The sequence below is a fragment of the Hevea brasiliensis genome, chromosome 5 (genome assembly GCF_030052815.1).
Source record: "Hevea brasiliensis isolate MT/VB/25A 57/8 chromosome 5, ASM3005281v1, whole genome shotgun sequence".
NCBI lineage: Eukaryota > Viridiplantae > Streptophyta > Magnoliopsida > Malpighiales > Euphorbiaceae > Hevea > Hevea brasiliensis.
Window position 1 is genome coordinate 104,396,299 of NC_079497.1, and position 18,881 is coordinate 104,415,179.

Genomic DNA, 18,881 nt, shown 5'->3' on the forward strand with positions numbered 1-18,881 from the left:
CTAAAAATAAATTTTTCTTAAATATTTACTAATAAAAGTTATATATAATTAATTAAAACATATCCAATAATAATTACAATTAAATCTTTAAAACTAATTAAAATTAATCATATAAATTATTTTTCGCTATTCAATCATATTCGAAAATCACTTTCATATCAATGTCCAAATATTATAAATTTTTTTATATTACTTACTTTGATATCATTTTAGATATTTTATTTTCTATTCATATTTCTTTTATCATTATTTTATCATATTTTTGTGTTGAAATATTTTCAAGTTAATCAAATTAATTCAAATTAAATTATTAATTAACTCCCAATTTTAAAACTAATTTGAAATTTTGCATAGATTAAAATAAATTGAAAAAATTATAAAAACAAATCTTATACTTATAAATTTTTTAAAATTATACCTTATATTAAAAAATTATCAATTAATTCTTTTTATTTTTTAACTCTTACCAACTATATCCTATCATGATGTGTGACATGACATCTAATGTAATGAGATAACGATATCATTGATGTTGTGGTAAAATTGGTAAAATTTAAAAATTTAAGGTTTAATCAGTAATTTTCATAATTCTCCCACCTATTTACATAAATAGGAAGACTCGGCGGCTCACCCAACTTAACGCTTATTTGCTGTTCCAAACAGCCATGGCGTGCAATTCGTCAAACTGCCAGTCTAATTGCTACAAAAACGACGACGAGCAATAAGAAGACATGCCACCACCAACCGATCGGAATTCGGGTAATACTAATAGTAATGGACAGCAGAATCTCTGCATTAAGTGCAAGGCCAAGCCGCCCATTTCTAGTGCCTCTGCTGCTGGTGGCGGTGATGATGCCCGCTTCTGTGCCGAATGCTTTCGGAACATTCTTTATGGGAAGTTCAGACTTGCTGTTACTTCTCATTCCATGATAACCCCTTCTGATAATGTCCTTGTTGCTTTCTCTGGGGGCCCTGCCTCCAGGTTTCTCTTCTATGCTTTATGTGTCTCTGTATTTGATTTTACTTATAGCTGGTGATTGTGTTTTGCTCTTAAGGGTTTTGTTTGGTTCTCTGCATCCTTTGGCCTCTTGGAAATAAAATTTAGCATGGATTGTTCCGGAATTTGCATTTTTTTTTTTTTAGATAATTTGAAGCAACTTTAGGATAATATTCTCAATAACACATTCAAAGATTGATTTCCTTTAATGAAAAAGTGTTAAATGCTATTTTATTTGGAAATTCGCCATGGGATGTTCCTTTCATGGTGCCTTGTTTGGAGTCTTCAACTTCATTTTCTGAGCAGTTGTAGTGGTGTTTCAGGGTGGCCCTACAGTTTGTACATGAAATGCAGCATAGAGCACAGAAGAATTATGATGAGATTAAGGACAGATCATTACCGGTGTTTGGTGTTGGAGTGGCATTCATTGATGAAAGTGCTGTCTATCCAGTTGCTTCTGAGAAAGTGGATGATGCAATTAGAGAGATGAAATTGGTCGTCTCAAAGCTAGCCTCACCTACGAAGCAGTTACATGTTTTTCCAATAGAAAATATATATGCTTCGGATTCAATTGATGGAAAAGACAGATTGATGAAGTTACTAAGTGTTGTGAAAGATGCAACAGGGAAAGAAGACATTCCTGCTGCATCTGCGAGTGGTGGCCTTGCAAAAGGTTTTCCAAGAGGTTCATATTTCAATTGCAATAATAGAATGATGAGAATAAGAATCCACTCATGGAGGACCTTTTTTTTCCCTCTTTCTTGCGTTCATTTTGTAGGTTGCTTCTGAAAATGGATACAACAGGCTCATTTTAGGATCATGCTCATCAAGGATGGCTTGCCATGTCCTTGCAGCAACAGTGAAGGTTTGTTTTTCAAAGGCTTCAAGTTGAAGTCTCTTTTTTTGAATTATATATCATATGTTTCCCTTGGAGTTACAGTGAACTATGTAAGCAATTTCTATTTCTTGTTTGTGGTATATAACTGAGAGATGCACTCACAGATAAAAGTTTCATATATTTGCTATTGAGATGGGCATTCTTGACCTAGTTATTTTGAAGTCACAGGAGAATAGAGCGCTCTTTTCCATTTACATTACAAAATAGAGTAATGTTGGATGGTAAAACAAGAATATTCTAATTTGTGGAACATTATAAAATTATGAACTGTCAATGTTGGTTTAGAAACCTGAAACTAAATCATAAGTTGAAGGTGAAAAGATGGATAAAAAGCAGTGCTTTAGCCTCTTTAAAGAAAGCATTTTAATTGACACTTGACAGTCACTAGGTTGGTGCATTATTGGGTTATGCATGATTTTATAATTCTTACATGTTTAACTTTGGGGGTGAGATAGAGATGTTCCAGAGACAATTTCAAATAAGTCCTCTTCTCAAGCTGCCTTTGTGTGATTTCATCACCCTGACAAAACAAATGTTGCAGGAGACCTATGGAAGGGTTTGGTAATAGAAGTAATAGGGACATAATTTTTGCAACTTGGTTTCATGATGACCAAGTAAAAACTTCTGTTGCAGTTGAAGAATTTAATTCCTCTGAATTCATGTTTTCACTGCTTTGCAGTCATTTGTAAATGTAGCCCTCAATATAAAACTTTGAAGAAAAAAGTCAAATGGAAATAAATTTATTTCAACAAACGCATTCCAGCTGCACTTTAAGTAATTTGAATAGAAATAAGGTAACATATAAAAGTTGTGAAACGTCCTGCATTGCAAGACTGATTGTCTCGAAAACCATGAATATGCCTGGTTTATTAACTTCTCATTCAGCTTAGGTTTTCATGAATTTTTTGTTATTTACATTGTAGATTATTGATGACAAGTGAGTGATGACAACCATTAAGATAAGTTTTTATGTCAAATGAGGTATCTTTAACTGTCTTTATTTTTTTTGTCTTTTAACAGGGCCAAGGATATTCTTTATCAGCTGATATACAGTATGTTGATGCCAGATGGGAGATCCCAGTAGTGCTTCCACTGCATGACTGTACTGCACAAGAACTGAAGTTGCTATGCTGCATTGATGGGTTTGTGTCTCATTCCTTTCCAGTTATCATCATATGAAATTCTCTTGTGGTATAGTTTTCTGTATAGATATAACATATTTGAATAAATCTAGTCTGCTGCTAAGTGAAGGCTCTGTTCTCATCTTGGCAGGGCAGTCTAAAGACTTTGCAATTAATTAATAGTCCTCCCTCTGGAATCAACAGTTTTGGTATCTTCATTTGTGACCCTTTTGCAGGTACAAAGTTTTATTCTTCTCATAATTTGAATGTTTCTTACACAGTGTCTTATGGCCATTGGAGAGGGCTAAATTCTAGTGACCGGTAGAGCTTAATTAGACAATAAGCGCTTTACTTGAAGGGCACTAGTATCATTTGTTTTGTTAAAGCTGATACTGCCCGGTACCTGCTTCTTTGATAAATACAAAATAAAAGGTTTTGGTGTTGAGGTTGCTTTTAGCTACTTGAAGATTATTCTTCTTTCAAAAAGATAAATGAATCTATGGTTGGTTGAATAACTTGAAATTGAATACTCTTTCTTGAAAAGTCTCTTTTGTGGGCTTTTAGTATGAAGTGCAGTGATACTTTTCCTTTTAAGAGAACATTGGTTAGCAGATCACTGTTAAAACTTTTGGGTTGCAGGAAGAAAATCCTTCTCGAGAGTGCACGATTGTAAGAACAGCTGGAAAGCTTACTCCATTCCATTTCAATAGGATTCCTGAAATCAATGATTGTGATGTTCCTTTAGCTACTCAAAGGCATCAGAAAAGATACAATATCAAGCCCATGGAATCTATGTCATCGGAGTCATTCTGTCCTATTTGCAATAGCCCTCTCAACAATTCTGATTTGTTGAGTTTGAGCAGTCCTGAAAGTTCCCAAAGTTTCAAGGTTTGGTGCCGCCTGTTGTTCAAGTTGCTGTTTTCAGATACTCCCCAAGGACCCCTCATCAATCTAACATTTCTATTTGTCCTTACCCCAACATTTGGTTGCCCGGGTAAAGAATGGCAGCTGTGACAATTTTAGTTTGCTAAGGTAAGAAATTACTGCTTTATTGGATACTAAGAAGCTTCTATGTTGGACACATCAGTCCAAGGCTGAGAGACAGCTTTGGCATGCTGCAACTCTGGAATCTGGAGGTCCACATGCAAGAAAAAAATGTTTGTGCTTGATTTTAGTTAATTTTCTGCTCCAGGCAAATAATTTTTTTTATGCCTCTTCAGAACTTGACGCTTCTAAACAGGATTTTCTGCTTGCATGCAGCAAATACAAGATTGCCTACTTTCAGGCAGTTAAGATGAAACTTGAATTCCACATGCCTGAAATCACCATTTTCATTTTTTACATGACATCAATCATTATTGGGTATAGGGTCCTGCAGACGGTTCTGAGAAATCAACTCTGGCTACCTGGAATTTTCAACTTCAAATTGCTTACAAATAACCTCATAGAGCCCTTGCAATTTTGAATTTTCATACATGTCTAATATTTATTGCAAGTAGTTGTATAACAAGCTTTGCGTATTTTTCAAGTTTGATTTTGATACGATGTCATTTGGCTTTGGCTACAAGTTCCCGTTCTTGGGAGAAGACCTTGCTGTTGCAGTATATTGCACTTGGCGGGAATTGACAGAGAGAGAGAGAGAGAGAGATGGTCAAGCCACGTTAAAGAGCTGTATTAGCTGTAATTCTTGAGATTGTAATCATTCTGGAATTTTGATGCTATGGAATAAGATTTCTCTCTCATTCTTCTTCTATGACTTCTCCCCTTTTTTTCTGATTCTCTCTCATTTTCTTGGATTTCTCATTCTTTCTTTTCTGAATCATATCAGATTTATTAAAAAAACAAAAAAAGATGTAACAAGTTTTGTTCCATTTTTGTTCCACCTATGGAACATATGCTGCAGAAACAAAGGACTAGGCTATTTGTGAAGAGACCTCTACGGCATCAGTGAGCAAGACATGATTCAATTGTTGGGTAGGTGAATGTGGAATCTGATTCCGGTGGGTTGCCTGGTTGGGTGCGACGGAGAATTGGCTGGAGATTAAAGGGAGATTAATTGGGGTTATAAGAGAGGAGGTTGGGTTTTAGGCCCAGTTCTTGAAGCCCAGCCCATTAAGGTGCAAAATTGATCGGATAAGTCCTTGTTTCTTTATTTTACTATTATTTATTGGTATGAATTATGCATTACAATCTCTCTTTTTAAATTATTTTAATACAATTTTCTCTTAATTTTTTTACGTGTTTCATAAGTTGTAAGAATTTTAAGCTATTATTATAATATATAAATTTTTTTTCCCCCTAAATTCTTGACCAAATATAAGCTTCAGCTAGATTATCAAAACAAAAGATGAAATAATAAAACAAAATTGCCAACATTTCCATCCTTCATATGAAATTCTGGGTTTGCCTCTCAAATGCATTAGAAAATCCAACTTCAAGCATAACCCATGAGCATTGCTCGACTGGCTGACCCACAAAACTTCAAATCATGGTCCAGCCTAGCCCATGGGCCACAACAACTTGCTTTGTTTTGAAATTTATATATACAGATATTCGCAGAAAATAACTTATATAGGAAATATTTTTCATTGAAAATATTTTATAAAAAATATATATTTTTTATAAAAATATTTTTTATAAAAGTATTTTTTATTATTTGATTGTAATATTAAATTAATGGTATGTGTTTATGATATATATGTATAAGTGTTTTCATATCTTAATAAGATAATCAAAATCTAAAAAATAAAAATGACTTCCTCTTTTAAAAAAAGAAAATCATTTTCCTTATAAATGATTTAGTAAAGGAAAATATTTTCATTGACCCATTATTCTGAATACCACAAATATTAAAAAATATAAAAAAATTTTCAAAAAATATTTTTTGAAATAAATGGAACTAACAAGCGTTTCAATTAGGTCAATAAAAATAATATATTCTATTTTAATTTGGATTAAAATAAGAAGATAATAAGTTTGGTCAAGCTTAGAAATTTTATCAATCTTAATATTTTTTTATATTAAAGTAAATAAATTGAATTAAATTACATAAATTAAAATTGAAATCATAGTGATCTTAGTAAAATTGAATTAAAAAATTATTGATAAGAAAGGTATTGTGAAAGAGAGGGAGAGAGGGGGACCCTTGATGCCCAAAGGAGGAGAGACAAACCATGATACAAGGGTAATGATGCATGTCTAGTAAAGGGAGAGCCCAATCTCAATCAACACAGATTCTATAGTGAAATCCCATTCGCTTTTATTTTTATTTTTATGGTCATAAGGATGACAATAGCCAAAAGTGGCTCCCCCACACCATCACCCATGCACATGCCATTGGAAGAAGGTGAGGAGTGGAGTCATGTCTATAGAAAGTGAAAAAGGTGAAAGCTCATGAGATGTGAGGATTAGATCTATGTTTGGTTGCTCTTAGTACAAGTAGAAGATTTTGTTGTTGTGATCAGAAATGCATATGTTTATGAAAGAATTTTGATTCTTCAAGGACCCTTCTATCAAAAATTGAAAGCTTGTGTTCATCATGTAGGACCTATATTTATATAATTAGGATAACATATTAAAAAAAATAGAGGCCCCATATTTGAATTCTTATATTCATTAATTATTTAATCTCTTGTATTAGTTGTGAAACTGAATTGACTCAGTCGATTGAACTGTAATAACCATAAACCGGTTCATTAAATGATTTAATTTACCCTCAAAATCTGCATATTATCAAAATAGAGAAAAATTCATCGGATTCATCAGGTACCAGTCAATCCATTTGACCCGTTACGAATTTAACGAGTCAAGCGAATCTTCATTATTGTTTTTCCATCAAGCCAATTTAATCAAAATGAGGTTGTTTTGTTAAACCATTTCTTTCAAAAAAGTAGCTCAAATGCTCCATTTTTTTTCTTTAATTCTTAAACTATTATTATGTTGTAGGGACTTATTTTGAACATAGTTTATATGGATATTTATTTTTTTAATAAAACATGATTTATTGACATTTATATTAAATATAGTGATTTGTATTAGATTGATAACATTATATAAGATTTTATACTGTAATCCAATTCAATTGGAGTTCTTTGTTCAACTTCGATTGAACCTTAAACTCTTGATTCTCTTCCTTTATTAATTTTTAGACTGAATCAAATATGAAAACTATGTCTCTCTTATGAATTACAAAATATAGCACTATTTAGTGTAAGTTAGAACTATGATTAATGGGTTTCGTTTCATTGATAAAGTCATCTAAATTATTTCACCAACACAGTTTTAATGATAATAATAATAATAATAATAATAATAATAATAATAATAATAATAATAATAATATTTATATTATAAGTGATAAATTTTTATTCGATCCATCAAACTATTACTATTGATTAGCAATGGAATGTGTCATTAATGCAGTGAATTCTCATTTTATCAAGCCATAAGATTTGGGGCGTTATGCATCATTTCCTACTAACACTCTTATTCTTGCCCACGATTGAGTGCCTCTCACATCCGGTCGTACTCAAAATCACCTTAGATTTTCAAGGTGAGCGACCTCTAGTCAATGAAATAATGTAGATAAGAGAAGTCGGTAAAATGGATATGTAACCTTGAGAAAAGAATTGATTTTGAGAGATGGATTTAGGGATTCTAGTCTCAAATCCATCAACTATCGACAAAGCTACTCTTGTTACATATCGGTCAAGGGACATTAAAAGCCTTGAAGCCTTCTCTGATCATCGAATAATTGACTCAGAACTTATACGAATAAAGGGAATGTAACCGTTTAATTAAAACACTCATTTTTCTATCTTATAATTATTCAAGTGTATTTAAAAGAATAAAAAGTAAAAAAAAAAAAAAAATTGATCTTTTCTTTTCGTTAGGTCAAAAACCATCATGGCATTACAAAATGCAGAAGTATCCAAAGTTTTTTTTTTCTTTCTCAAAAGAAAATTTTAGAAAAGAGAAGGGGAAAGAAAACTATATAAAACCGCAATATTTGACTGCAGAAAAAGACAGAACAAAGACAATTTTTCATTCTAGCATCTTAGGCCTTCTTTATAATTTTAGGGTATAATATAATAGTTGGAGGTTTGCTTTACAAGCATGCATTCTCATGAAGCCCTTCCTTTTTATTCCTTGTATGCAGTCAATGTTCATATGCCACTAATGAGGCTATCATGGAAAATAAAATTGGCAAATTATATAATGAGAGAGATATTTTTTTATTATTTAAAAGAATTTTAAATCACTAATGAACTTTAAATTAATGATGTTGAAGTCGTCTCCAAACCTATAAAATTTCGATTTTGAATTTTAGTCGAAATCAATTATCTAAATAAAAGATATGGAGACGGAATAAAGAAAAATCAAATCAAGTTAACTTTAATTGATTTTTTTTTTATATTTCTTTAAAATGAATTTAACAAAATTTAATTTTGAACATTTTAATGAAAATTATAGATTAAAGATTTAAACAATTCTTGAGAGATTTAAGGCCAAAGTAGAAAAATTTTAGAGACCCACTAAATTGTTGCCATAAGCACACAAGAAAAGATTAAGAATGAGTGAATTGGAAATGGCTAGTGTGATAGAAAATGATTAGATCACCCTTGAATTGAGGTAAAAGTGATATCACCATGGCAATACATAACATAGTGTAAATAATAATAATAATAATAATAATACCTAATTCCTGCAAAATTTCTGCCTATGGTTTCTCTCTATATTTATAAAAATTATAAAATTTAAAATTAAATGTGATTATTTAGAAAGTTAGTGTAAAGTAGCATACTAATAATTAGTCTAATTTCCTTTAATTTTCATAGATATTCTCATTGTTCTATGCATTACCAAAGTCATGAGCAAAAGGTGGCAAGGTATATATGATGTTGTCTAAGCTCCTTTTAGCTAAAAGTCTATTTAGAAATAAGATTTTAATTTAATTTTTTAGAGGGAATGTGAACATTGTAACATTTTTTTTTTTTTTAAATCTTTGCTTTACATTAATATTTATATAGTTTAGGTGGTGATGGTGGTCAGCAACTCAGCATAGCTTCTGTCCCTACTTTGTCTAGGAGATGCAAAACCCTAACCCATTTAATTAGGGTCCCCCACACCAAATGAAATAATTTATTTTGGGTTTTATTTATTTATATTTTTTTTAAAAAATAATTTTAATTTGTTTTTGTAGGATGCATGGGAATGAGATGGCAGTACTTCAAAGAGACATGAGTTGTTCAATAATTCACTAAGTACCAAAAGAAAGTCACATTTGAAACCAATATTTTGATCAATTATTGATGTGTTTGGTTAGAAGTCTCAGAATTGATTTGATATTTTGAAAATAAATAAATAAATAAATAAATGGGTAGGTGAGATGAGATGAGATGAGATGAGATTACTTAATTCATTTAGTTAATTAAGGTTATTAGGAGGATGATAATTTAAAATCCTAAATGCAGATTATGAATAACATTCTGTATCACCTATTGCATCACTATTTGCTAATATATTATGTGTTAATTATTAAGTTCAAATCGAATCAAATTAAATTATTAAAATTGAATTAATCAAATTATCATATTTAAAAAATCGAATCGAATCGAATTAAATTATCAAAACTGAATTAACCGAATTATCATATTTAAAGAATCGAATCGAATCAAATCGAAATGAATAAAAAACAAATCAAATCGAACTGCTCTATTTCAGTTCGGTTCGAACTAATCGATTTTTGAGTTTTGATTTTTTTATTTATTTTAGATTTGATTTTTAAATTATTTGGCCTGATTTTGACCTTAGTTTAAATTTAATAATCACCGATGAATGAAATTAAACAATTTATATATATATAATTATATATGATTCATAAATTTCTTATATAAATAAATTAATTTAAAAATCAATAAAGTAATTTAGTTAATTTTCATTTATGTTTAATTAAAAAAACTACTTAATTTTCATTTATATTTAATTAAATAATTTTCATTAATAATGTAGCCAATTATTAAAATTCTTTAACAAAAATTAAAGGAAATAATCAACCTAATGATTTATTTAAAAAAACAAAGCATTCACTTTCCTAAACTTTATTTTAAAAAAAATAGATGTCCCAAAGTCAAATTAAGATATATTAATCATTTATTTAAAATTATATACATAAAAAATTATCCTCAAAATTGAAGAAGCCCTTGAACTTCAATTTTTAGCGACTGCCCACTTCTTTTGAGGTATGCAATAACAATTAAATTTTAATTTATATATATATATAAAATTTAATATTCAAAATTTATAATTTTTTTAGAGCATATTTAATTTAACTTATAAAACTTAGTTAGTCCTTATAATAATTTAAAATTTTAAGTAATTATGTGATTGATTAAAATACTTATAAATGACTGATAAATAACTGATAAACAGTTGATGTGTTTGGTAATAAATAATTTATAAATACATTTATATTAAAATAATTAAAAATATATTAAATGAGATTTTATGATATTTTAAAAACTAAATGAGATAATATTATAAAATATTTTATTAAACTAACTTATAAATATCAAAATAAAAAGTTAATCTCCTTTGCTTTTTTTTATAACTCATAAACTTAATTTTTAAGCTCAAAAATATTATAAATAAATAAGTAAATTTATTTTTAAAGTTTATAAGCTAGTTTAATCAATTTATAAGTTAAGAAAAATACTCTTTAATAACTTTTTTCATAATATTTATATATTTTTTCTTTTCATTTATTTTATCATTAATTTATTATATTTTTATATAACAATTTAATATCTTAAACTATTTAAATTTCTCATTTAAAGAAGGGTATAGCTACTAAATTTTTCTTTTTTTTTTTTCTTAACATTTCATTTTAATACTTTAATTTTTTTTAAATTAATTAATGTACCACATTAATTTATTTTATCAGTGTTAGGTTAAAATGCCATCATCAATTAAGGAACTTTTGCCAATTATTATTATTATTATTATAGAAAAAAGTCAAATATACCATAAGTCCATTATTAAATATAGGTTATATAAAAAAAAATTTTTTTACTATATTATTATGTACTTTTTCTAATATTTTAAATAATGTGAAGAAATTAATTAAATTATACCTAATTAGTTAATTTGACCAAAGTTTTATGTTGCTGTTACCATCATAACCATAAGCTGAGACCATAAATGTTATTAATTATCTTCACAATTACAAATCAATGTAGCCATTAATTAATGGGAAGAATGATGACACTAAGGGAACAAATTAGAGGACAAAGTGTACTTTCCCAATGAGAAATTTAAAATAAAAAAAGAATCAGCATTTTATAAAGTGACAAGGCAGTGATAGGAGATGCAAAGCGTCCTGCCACATCAAGATCATGGCCCTTTAGCGAGTTGCCACTTGTTTGAATTCTAGTGGGTTGTCTCGTTTTCTTTTGATGTAGTGCTGTCATCCTTTCATTGTGTTTCCTAAAACTGTAATGAGCCTAATGACTTAGAGAAGATGAAGTATGGTTAGATTTTTCATGTTTTCTCCATCTAAGAGATTGCCTTTCCCAAAATGTGCATAGAATCTTGAGTCACCTTGGAGATTTTAATCCTTTTTCAAGAGGACTAAGTAGAAAGCAACTTGAGTTTGTTTTTGCCATGAAATTAAGTATTTGTGGAAATTCCAACCTCATGAAAATTTTATTATTAGGATCATTATGGTTTGATTAGTTATCTTTTATTGCATTTTGATTAATCAATTTATCTCTTTTAATGATAGAAAAATTCAAATATATATATATATATATATATAAATATATAATTTTAGTAAATTCTTTTTCAAATTTGTCAATTATCTATGTTGATAATAACTTTTGGTCAATAATTAATGATATCGTTGTGGTTCTATGAGTCACCAGATGATGGATATCGAGTCTTTGACTTGCCCAAAACTAAAGAATATGTGAGCTCTAGTGGCTATTCGATAGTCACTCTTATGCTCAAGTTAGTAATTAAATTTTAAAATAATGCTAATGAAACAATGAATTAATTAAATAGTATGTAAAATGTACTTGAGTAGGCTAGCCTCATGCTTGAACTGTTACCTGAATTCGATTTATGGAAACTCGGACATGGGTTTAGCTACTCTGACCCAAAGATTAATCTAAACAATATTATGAACAAAAAAAACCCAATTGAAAGAGCTATGTAGGTTTATTAAATTAGCCAGAATTAGGCAATGGACATAGTTCAGTGGTAACTGCATATATGTTGGATATAAAAGACCGAAATTCAACTCCCTCCTTCCTTATATATGTAATAAAGAAAAAACTAAAATTATTATAAATATCATAAAAATAAACTAAAATTAATAGATTAAAAAAATAGCAAATTTTTTTTTTATTATTAAAGTTTTAGGTAAATAAAATTGTAAGTTCTATTGAACATCAAATGATTTAACTAAACAACTGGAATTGTAACATAGTGGGAAGATGATATACAAGTGAAGGTGACTGATTTAGATCCTTCTAGAATTTGTATTTATTTACTTATTTTACAAAGTTAGAAAATTAATGAGATTGTAATTTAATAATATTAAAGTTGTGTTTAAAATTATAATTTTTGAACTCAAATTTTAATTGCAATTATATGAAAAAAATAATTATCTTATGGTATTAAAAAAAAGGAAAAATTTAAGGGTTGAGATGTCCATTGAAAATGATACATGTCATGTGTAGCTTATAATGCCAGGTGACTTTTATAGTTGATTTCTTAATTTTATCTCATATTTTACTTTTATTTTCTTGACTTTAATTTATTATTAAAGAATTCTTAAAATTTAATTTTATTTAAAAAAAAATTCTTTTAACCTAGCAAGTTTTTGAATTAAAAAATCCCTTTAAACTATAATATAACGTATACAAATACATCTTCAGCACTTTTCAGCGATGGATAAATTCTCATTTTTTACAAGAAATATATTATTGTGATAGTATTGATATTTTTACTATAAGTTTAAATGATAGTTGAAATAGATGATATTTTTTGAGTACGAGAAGAAAGAGGGTAAAAATGTAATTTTATTTTTTTTTATTTTGAAAAACTTCATTAGAGAAATTTTTGCTAAACAAAATTAAAGTTTATAAATTTTTAATAACAAATTAAAGTTAAAGGATGAAAATGAAGCACAGAGTAAAATTCAAAGATAAACTATAAAAATTACTCAATAATGCCTCGTATTAATAGTCTTAAAAAAAAACCCTATATTAATGGAGGGTAAACCCTAATATGTTGTTGTTTGGAATTAGAATAAATTAAAATTAAAATGTTCTAATCCAAAATTAAAATCAGGTTGAAACCAGTTAGAATCATATTGATCAAAATCAATCTTTAATCAGATTGTATGGTTTGATTTTAGACCAAAACTAGAAATTTTTTAAACAAAATAATTTTTTAAAAAATTTAATCATTGAATTTGATCGAATTAAAATTGAATAGAAATAAAATTAAAATCAAAATCAAAATGGAGTGGCGTATGCCAATCTCCTTTAAGGGTTTATTTAAAATAAATCATTTGGAAAGAAATAATTTAAAAAATTCTCACACCACAATATATAAATTTTATTTTTTTTAAACAAAAATTTTTTTAATTAAAAAAAATATAAATTTTTTTAATTAAAAAAAATATAAATTTTTTTAATAAAAAAAATATATATTTTTTTTAATTTTAAACATAAAAATTAATAAAAAATTAATTAAATTAACTTATTATAAAATTTTACATTCTAAACAAGTTTAAATTTTGATTCAAAATAGGCAGGGTGCTCACCCTAATGGAGAGGAATCCTATTCCTAGGTTTAGGCTCTCAATGGACAAATTTGTTTCCTTGTCCAACCATTACACTCAAATTGATTAAATAATGTAAATTTTATATTTAAAATGAAAATATATTATATAAAATATATTTTATATAAAATAAAAAATATATATATTTTTATATAATTCCAAGTAAAATGGAACTTGGAACCATTGATGTAATAAAGTTAAAGAGAAACACACTACAAGCAAAGCACAGACATTATCAGCACCGTCCAAAAAGAGGTGGGGCTGCCCCTTGAAAATACGTTGAGAAATAAACTAGGCAATAGGTTTCAGTCTCCAGTGGAGGAGAGATTTTTGCAGCCTTCATTCACTCATCACAGCATTACTGCTCTTTTCTCGTGAAAAAAAAAAGAAAAAGCCTTACGTGAGAGAGAACAGTGAGAGAGAACAGTTTATCTCTCTATATTCTTTCTCTCTCTCTCTCTCTCTCTGTGTGTCTAAAACCACCTGTACTTAGAAACACTCAGCGCCCTGTACTCTCTTCTCTTGCTTCTTTAACCTGCACTTTCTTTCACTCGCATAAGCTCTGTCTCTGGAATCTTTTTCTTCTTGTTTTGTTTTGGCTGTGTGTGATAAATTTGAATGGATGCTTTTACAGCTTATGTTCTATAATGCAGGCTTCTTGTTATGCTTCTTTATGTTTTCTTGTTCTTGTTTTGGTCTCTATTCTCTTCCTTTGACGTGGGTCTTTGGTTTTTTGATCACATTTCTTTGATTCCCTCATTTCCTTCTGCTCCTAAATTTGAGGGATTTGCCTTTTTTGCATTGCTTTCGATTCTGCTAAATCTCAAATGGGTTTTCTTTAAATGTTGAACAGTGATTTGGGGTTTGCATTTCTGGGCTTTTGCTTGGTGAAACTGAAACATTCTCAGTTGCCTATCGCTCTAAGTTCTGATTCTTCACTGAAGTACGGGTATTTTAAGCTGTGATTCTTTGATCTACAGAAAAATTGTATCATTGTGGAGAAGTGGGATTCTTATACATATTAATGTTCCTCAGCTGCTTTGTGAAGAAAATTTGAGTTCTTGTATTGAGGCACTCTTAGTCCAGCAAGAAATAGTTCCCAATAATGGCATTTTTATGCTTGTCTTATGTTTTGCTAGTTGGTTTTCTATCGAAGTCCCAGCTAGTGACTTCTCAGTTCAATGATAAAGCTACAGTGTTAGTCATTAATGAAGAGATTGAAGTTCCTGGGTGGGGTGACAACGGCACAAATTTCTGCAACTGGCGTGGCATTACGTGCAACTTGAATCATCTATTGGTCGAAAGACTTGCTCTTCCAAGGCTAGACCTTCGAGGTAATGTGACTTTGATCTCTGAGCTCAAAGCTTTGAAGCAGCTTGATCTTTCTGGCAATAACTTTCATGGTCCAATTCCTTCGGGCTTTGGCAATTTGTCTCAGCTTGAGTTTCTTGATTTGTCTTCGAATAAGTTTGAAGGTTTGATTCCCAGGGAGTTGGGTAGTCTTAGAAGCCTTAAATCACTGAACCTTTCCAATAACTTGCTTGTAGGAGAGATACCTGATGAGCTTCAGGGTCTAGAAAGGTTAGAGGAATTTCAAATTTCTAGTAATAACTTCAATGGTTCTATTCCATCTTGGGTGGGTAATTTGACAAGCCTAAGAGTTTTCACTGCCTATGAGAATGAATTGGGTGGTGAAATTCCTGATAATCTAGGTTCGGTTTCTGAGTTGAAGTTGTTGAACCTTCATTCAAACCAGCTTAAAGGGCCAATACCTAGTAACATTTTTGTTATGGGAAAGTTGGAGGTTTTAGTTCTTACCCAGAATAGACTGAGTGGAGGACTTCCTGAATTAGTTGGAAACTGCCAAGGCCTTTCTAATATCCGAATTGGGAACAATGATCTTGAAGGAGTTATTCCTAAGGCAATTGGGAACGTTAGTAGCCTCACATATTTTGAAGCAGATGATAATAATTTATCTGGTGATATTATCTCAGAGTTTGCTCAGTGCTCTAATCTCACCCTTCTAAATCTGGCCTCAAATGTATTTAGTGGAGTTATTCCCCCTGAGCTTGGACAGCTTGTAAATTTGCAGGAATTGATTCTTTCAGGTAACAATTTGTTTGGAGATATTCCAAAACCGATTCTTGGCTGCAAGAGTCTTAACAAGCTGGATCTTAGCAATAATAGATTAAATGGCACTATACCCAATGAAATTTGCAACATGTCAAGATTGCAATACTTGCTTTTGAGTCAGAATTCAATAAAAGGTGAGATACCCCATGAGATTGGAAACTGCCTGAAACTGCTGGAATTACAAATGGGCAGTAACTATTTGACTGGAAGTATCCCTCCAGAGATTGGTCGCATCCGGAACTTACAAATAGCCTTAAATTTGAGCTATAATCATCTCCATGGACCACTGCCCCCTGAATTAGGAAAACTTGACAAGTTGGTTTCTTTGGATGTCTCCAGTAATCAGCTTTCTGGTACTATTCCTCAATCATTCAAAGGCATGTTGAGCTTGATAGAGGTTAATTTCTCAAATAATCTGCTTAGTGGCCCAATACCCACTTTTGCACCATTCCAAAAGAGTCCAAATTCAAGTTTTTTGGAGAACAAAGGGCTCTGTGGAGAACCATTGAGCTTCTCATGTGGAAATGCTTATGCCTCTGGTCATGCGAATTACCATCACAAGGTTTCTTACAGAATCATACTAGCCGTTATTGGTTCTGGTTTAGCTGTATTTGTCTCAGTAACTGTAGTTGTCCTGCTGTTTATGATGAGGGAGAGACAAGAAAAAGATGCCAAAACTGCAGGGGTTGCTGATGATGTAGCCAATGACCGGCCAACAATATTAGCAGGCCATGTCTTTGTTGAAAATCTCAGACAAGCAATAGATTTGGATGCTGTTGTTAAAGCAACTCTCAAGGATTCGAATAAGCTAACCAATGGAACTTTCAGCACAGTTTACAAAGCAGTCATGCCTTCTGGGATGATATTATCAGTGAGGAGACTGAAATCGATGGACAGGACCATAATTCATCATCAGAATAAGATGATTAGAGAGCTCGAAAGGCTGAGCAAGCTCTGTCATGATAATTTAGTGCGACCTATTGGATACGTAATTTATGAAGATGTTGCTCTTCTGCTGCATCATTATTTATCCAATGGGACATTAGCTCAGCTTGTTCATGAGTGTAGCAAGCAATCTGATTATGAACCTGACTGGCCTACTAGGCTATCCATTGCCATAGGAGTAGCAGAAGGATTGGCTTTTCTTCATCATGTGGCAATCATCCACCTTGACATATCTTCAGGGAATGTCCTTTTAGATGCTGACTTCAGGCCCTTGGTTGGGGAGATTGAGATATCAAAGCTCTTAGATCCATCCAAAGGCACTGCAAGTATCAGTGCAGTTGCAGGCTCCTTTGGCTATATTCCCCCAGGTATGTTGTTTTGATTCTATATGGTTGGAGCTAGATCATTCCCAATCCCAAAGTAGTAGCTTCATGAGTTTTATTTATTTATTCTGTATGTTTGAACCTTTAATTATATTGTGACCTAGTAGTTTCATCAATGTCTATTCATTTTCCCCTGGTTTTTGCCTGAATGTCATCTTGTCTACCAAAAATACAGCTTCAATTTATCTAACCTGCATGTAAGAATTCAAAGTGAACATCACGATGAACATAACTTGGCAGGTTATAATAGATAAATTATAGCTAAAGGCTGCAACATTTTGAAGTGTTTCCTATCAGCCTATGAAGTTTTTGTTGCCAAAATCTTAAGCTACTACTCTCCTATTTGGTTAGCCGGATCAATTCACATACACTGTATATGGGTCTAAAAGCTAAAAGTTAAAATGAAAATGTTTTTTTCTAATGCTTATTATGTATTTGTTCACCATCCAGAATATGCATATACAATGCAAGTTACAGCACCAGGAAATGTCTATAGCTATGGGGTAGTATTGCTCGAGATCCTAACAACTCGACTGCCGGTTGATGAGGACTTTGGTGAAGGGGTAGATTTGGTGAAGTGGGTTCATGGAGCTCCAGCAAGAGGAGAAACTCCAGAACAGATACTTGATGCAAAACTCAGCACAGTTTCCTTTGGTTGGAGGAGAGAAATGCTGGCAACTCTTAAGGTGGCATTACTCTGCACAGACAGCACACCTGCGAAGCGGCCAAAAATGAAGAAGGTAGTTGAAATGCTTCAAGAAATAAAGCAAACTTGATAGAACATTGTCATTTGAGTTATCTGCATACTGAACCTATCAATCACGATTCTGGTAAATCGCTCATCTTAAGGAAACTTTTTCTAAATGTTCAATTCATTTTGGAAATTATTACCTGGAGGCTAAAGAGGGGAGTCTGTAAATGTTGGTTTAGGATTTAATCTGTCGGCTTGCTATGTGCTAAAATGTTTATGAGCAATGGCAGATTATGAACTTTTCAAGTTGGAGACAGAGTAGGTAGTGGGTTCATGAAAGAGCTTGCTCAAATAGAAAGATCTCTCCATGAGGCTCTGTTGCATATTAGGTCTGCAATTGTAATACTGAAGTTTTTGATTTTGAAATTTATGTTGGAAATATATGTGAACAATCAATTATAGCTTCTTTTTGAATGAAGTTCCTTCATACTCTTCAAATCTTGTGAACTCTTAAATTAAGATCTTTGTACTTTACCCTTCATTCATTGGGATGTGTAATTCTTCGAATTATTTATGTGGCATTGCAAAATGATAAAATTCTGTTATCTCTAAGCAAGATAACTGAATTAAAATTTGGGGAACAAAAAATTATTTTGCCATTAGCTGTTGGAATTCTTGTTACAAGTTTCATGTCATTTCCTGCATAAATCAACTTACATAGTTGATAACTGATTTATATGTGATATAGAACTGCTGCACTAGCATTGTTGTGTTCTTGTGTTAGCAACCATGCTAATCCTTAACAGTTAACTGCAATGGCCATTGTGTCCTTGGGGAATTCGTATCAAGTGGATTTAGCTTAAT

The 18,881-nt window shown here is 30.8% G+C and overlaps 1 protein-coding gene and 1 pseudogene across 1 annotated transcript; both read left to right on the plus strand.

The window, feature by feature from the left end:
* Window positions 1-620: 620 nt before the first annotated feature.
* On the plus strand, window positions 621-4,767 carry LOC110659584 (cytoplasmic tRNA 2-thiolation protein 2-like; annotated as a pseudogene).
* A 9,333-nt stretch (window positions 4,768-14,100) lies between these two features.
* On the plus strand, window positions 14,101-18,551 carry LOC110659583 (leucine-rich repeat receptor-like tyrosine-protein kinase PXC3). Its single transcript, XM_058147281.1, has 2 exons — window positions 14,101-17,311; window positions 17,777-18,551. The coding sequence occupies exons 1-2, from the start codon at window positions 14,971-14,973 to the stop codon at window positions 18,100-18,102; spliced, it is 2,667 nt and encodes an 888-aa protein (XP_058003264.1). The 5' UTR covers window positions 14,101-14,970; the 3' UTR covers window positions 18,103-18,551.
* Window positions 18,552-18,881: the final 330 nt, after the last annotated feature.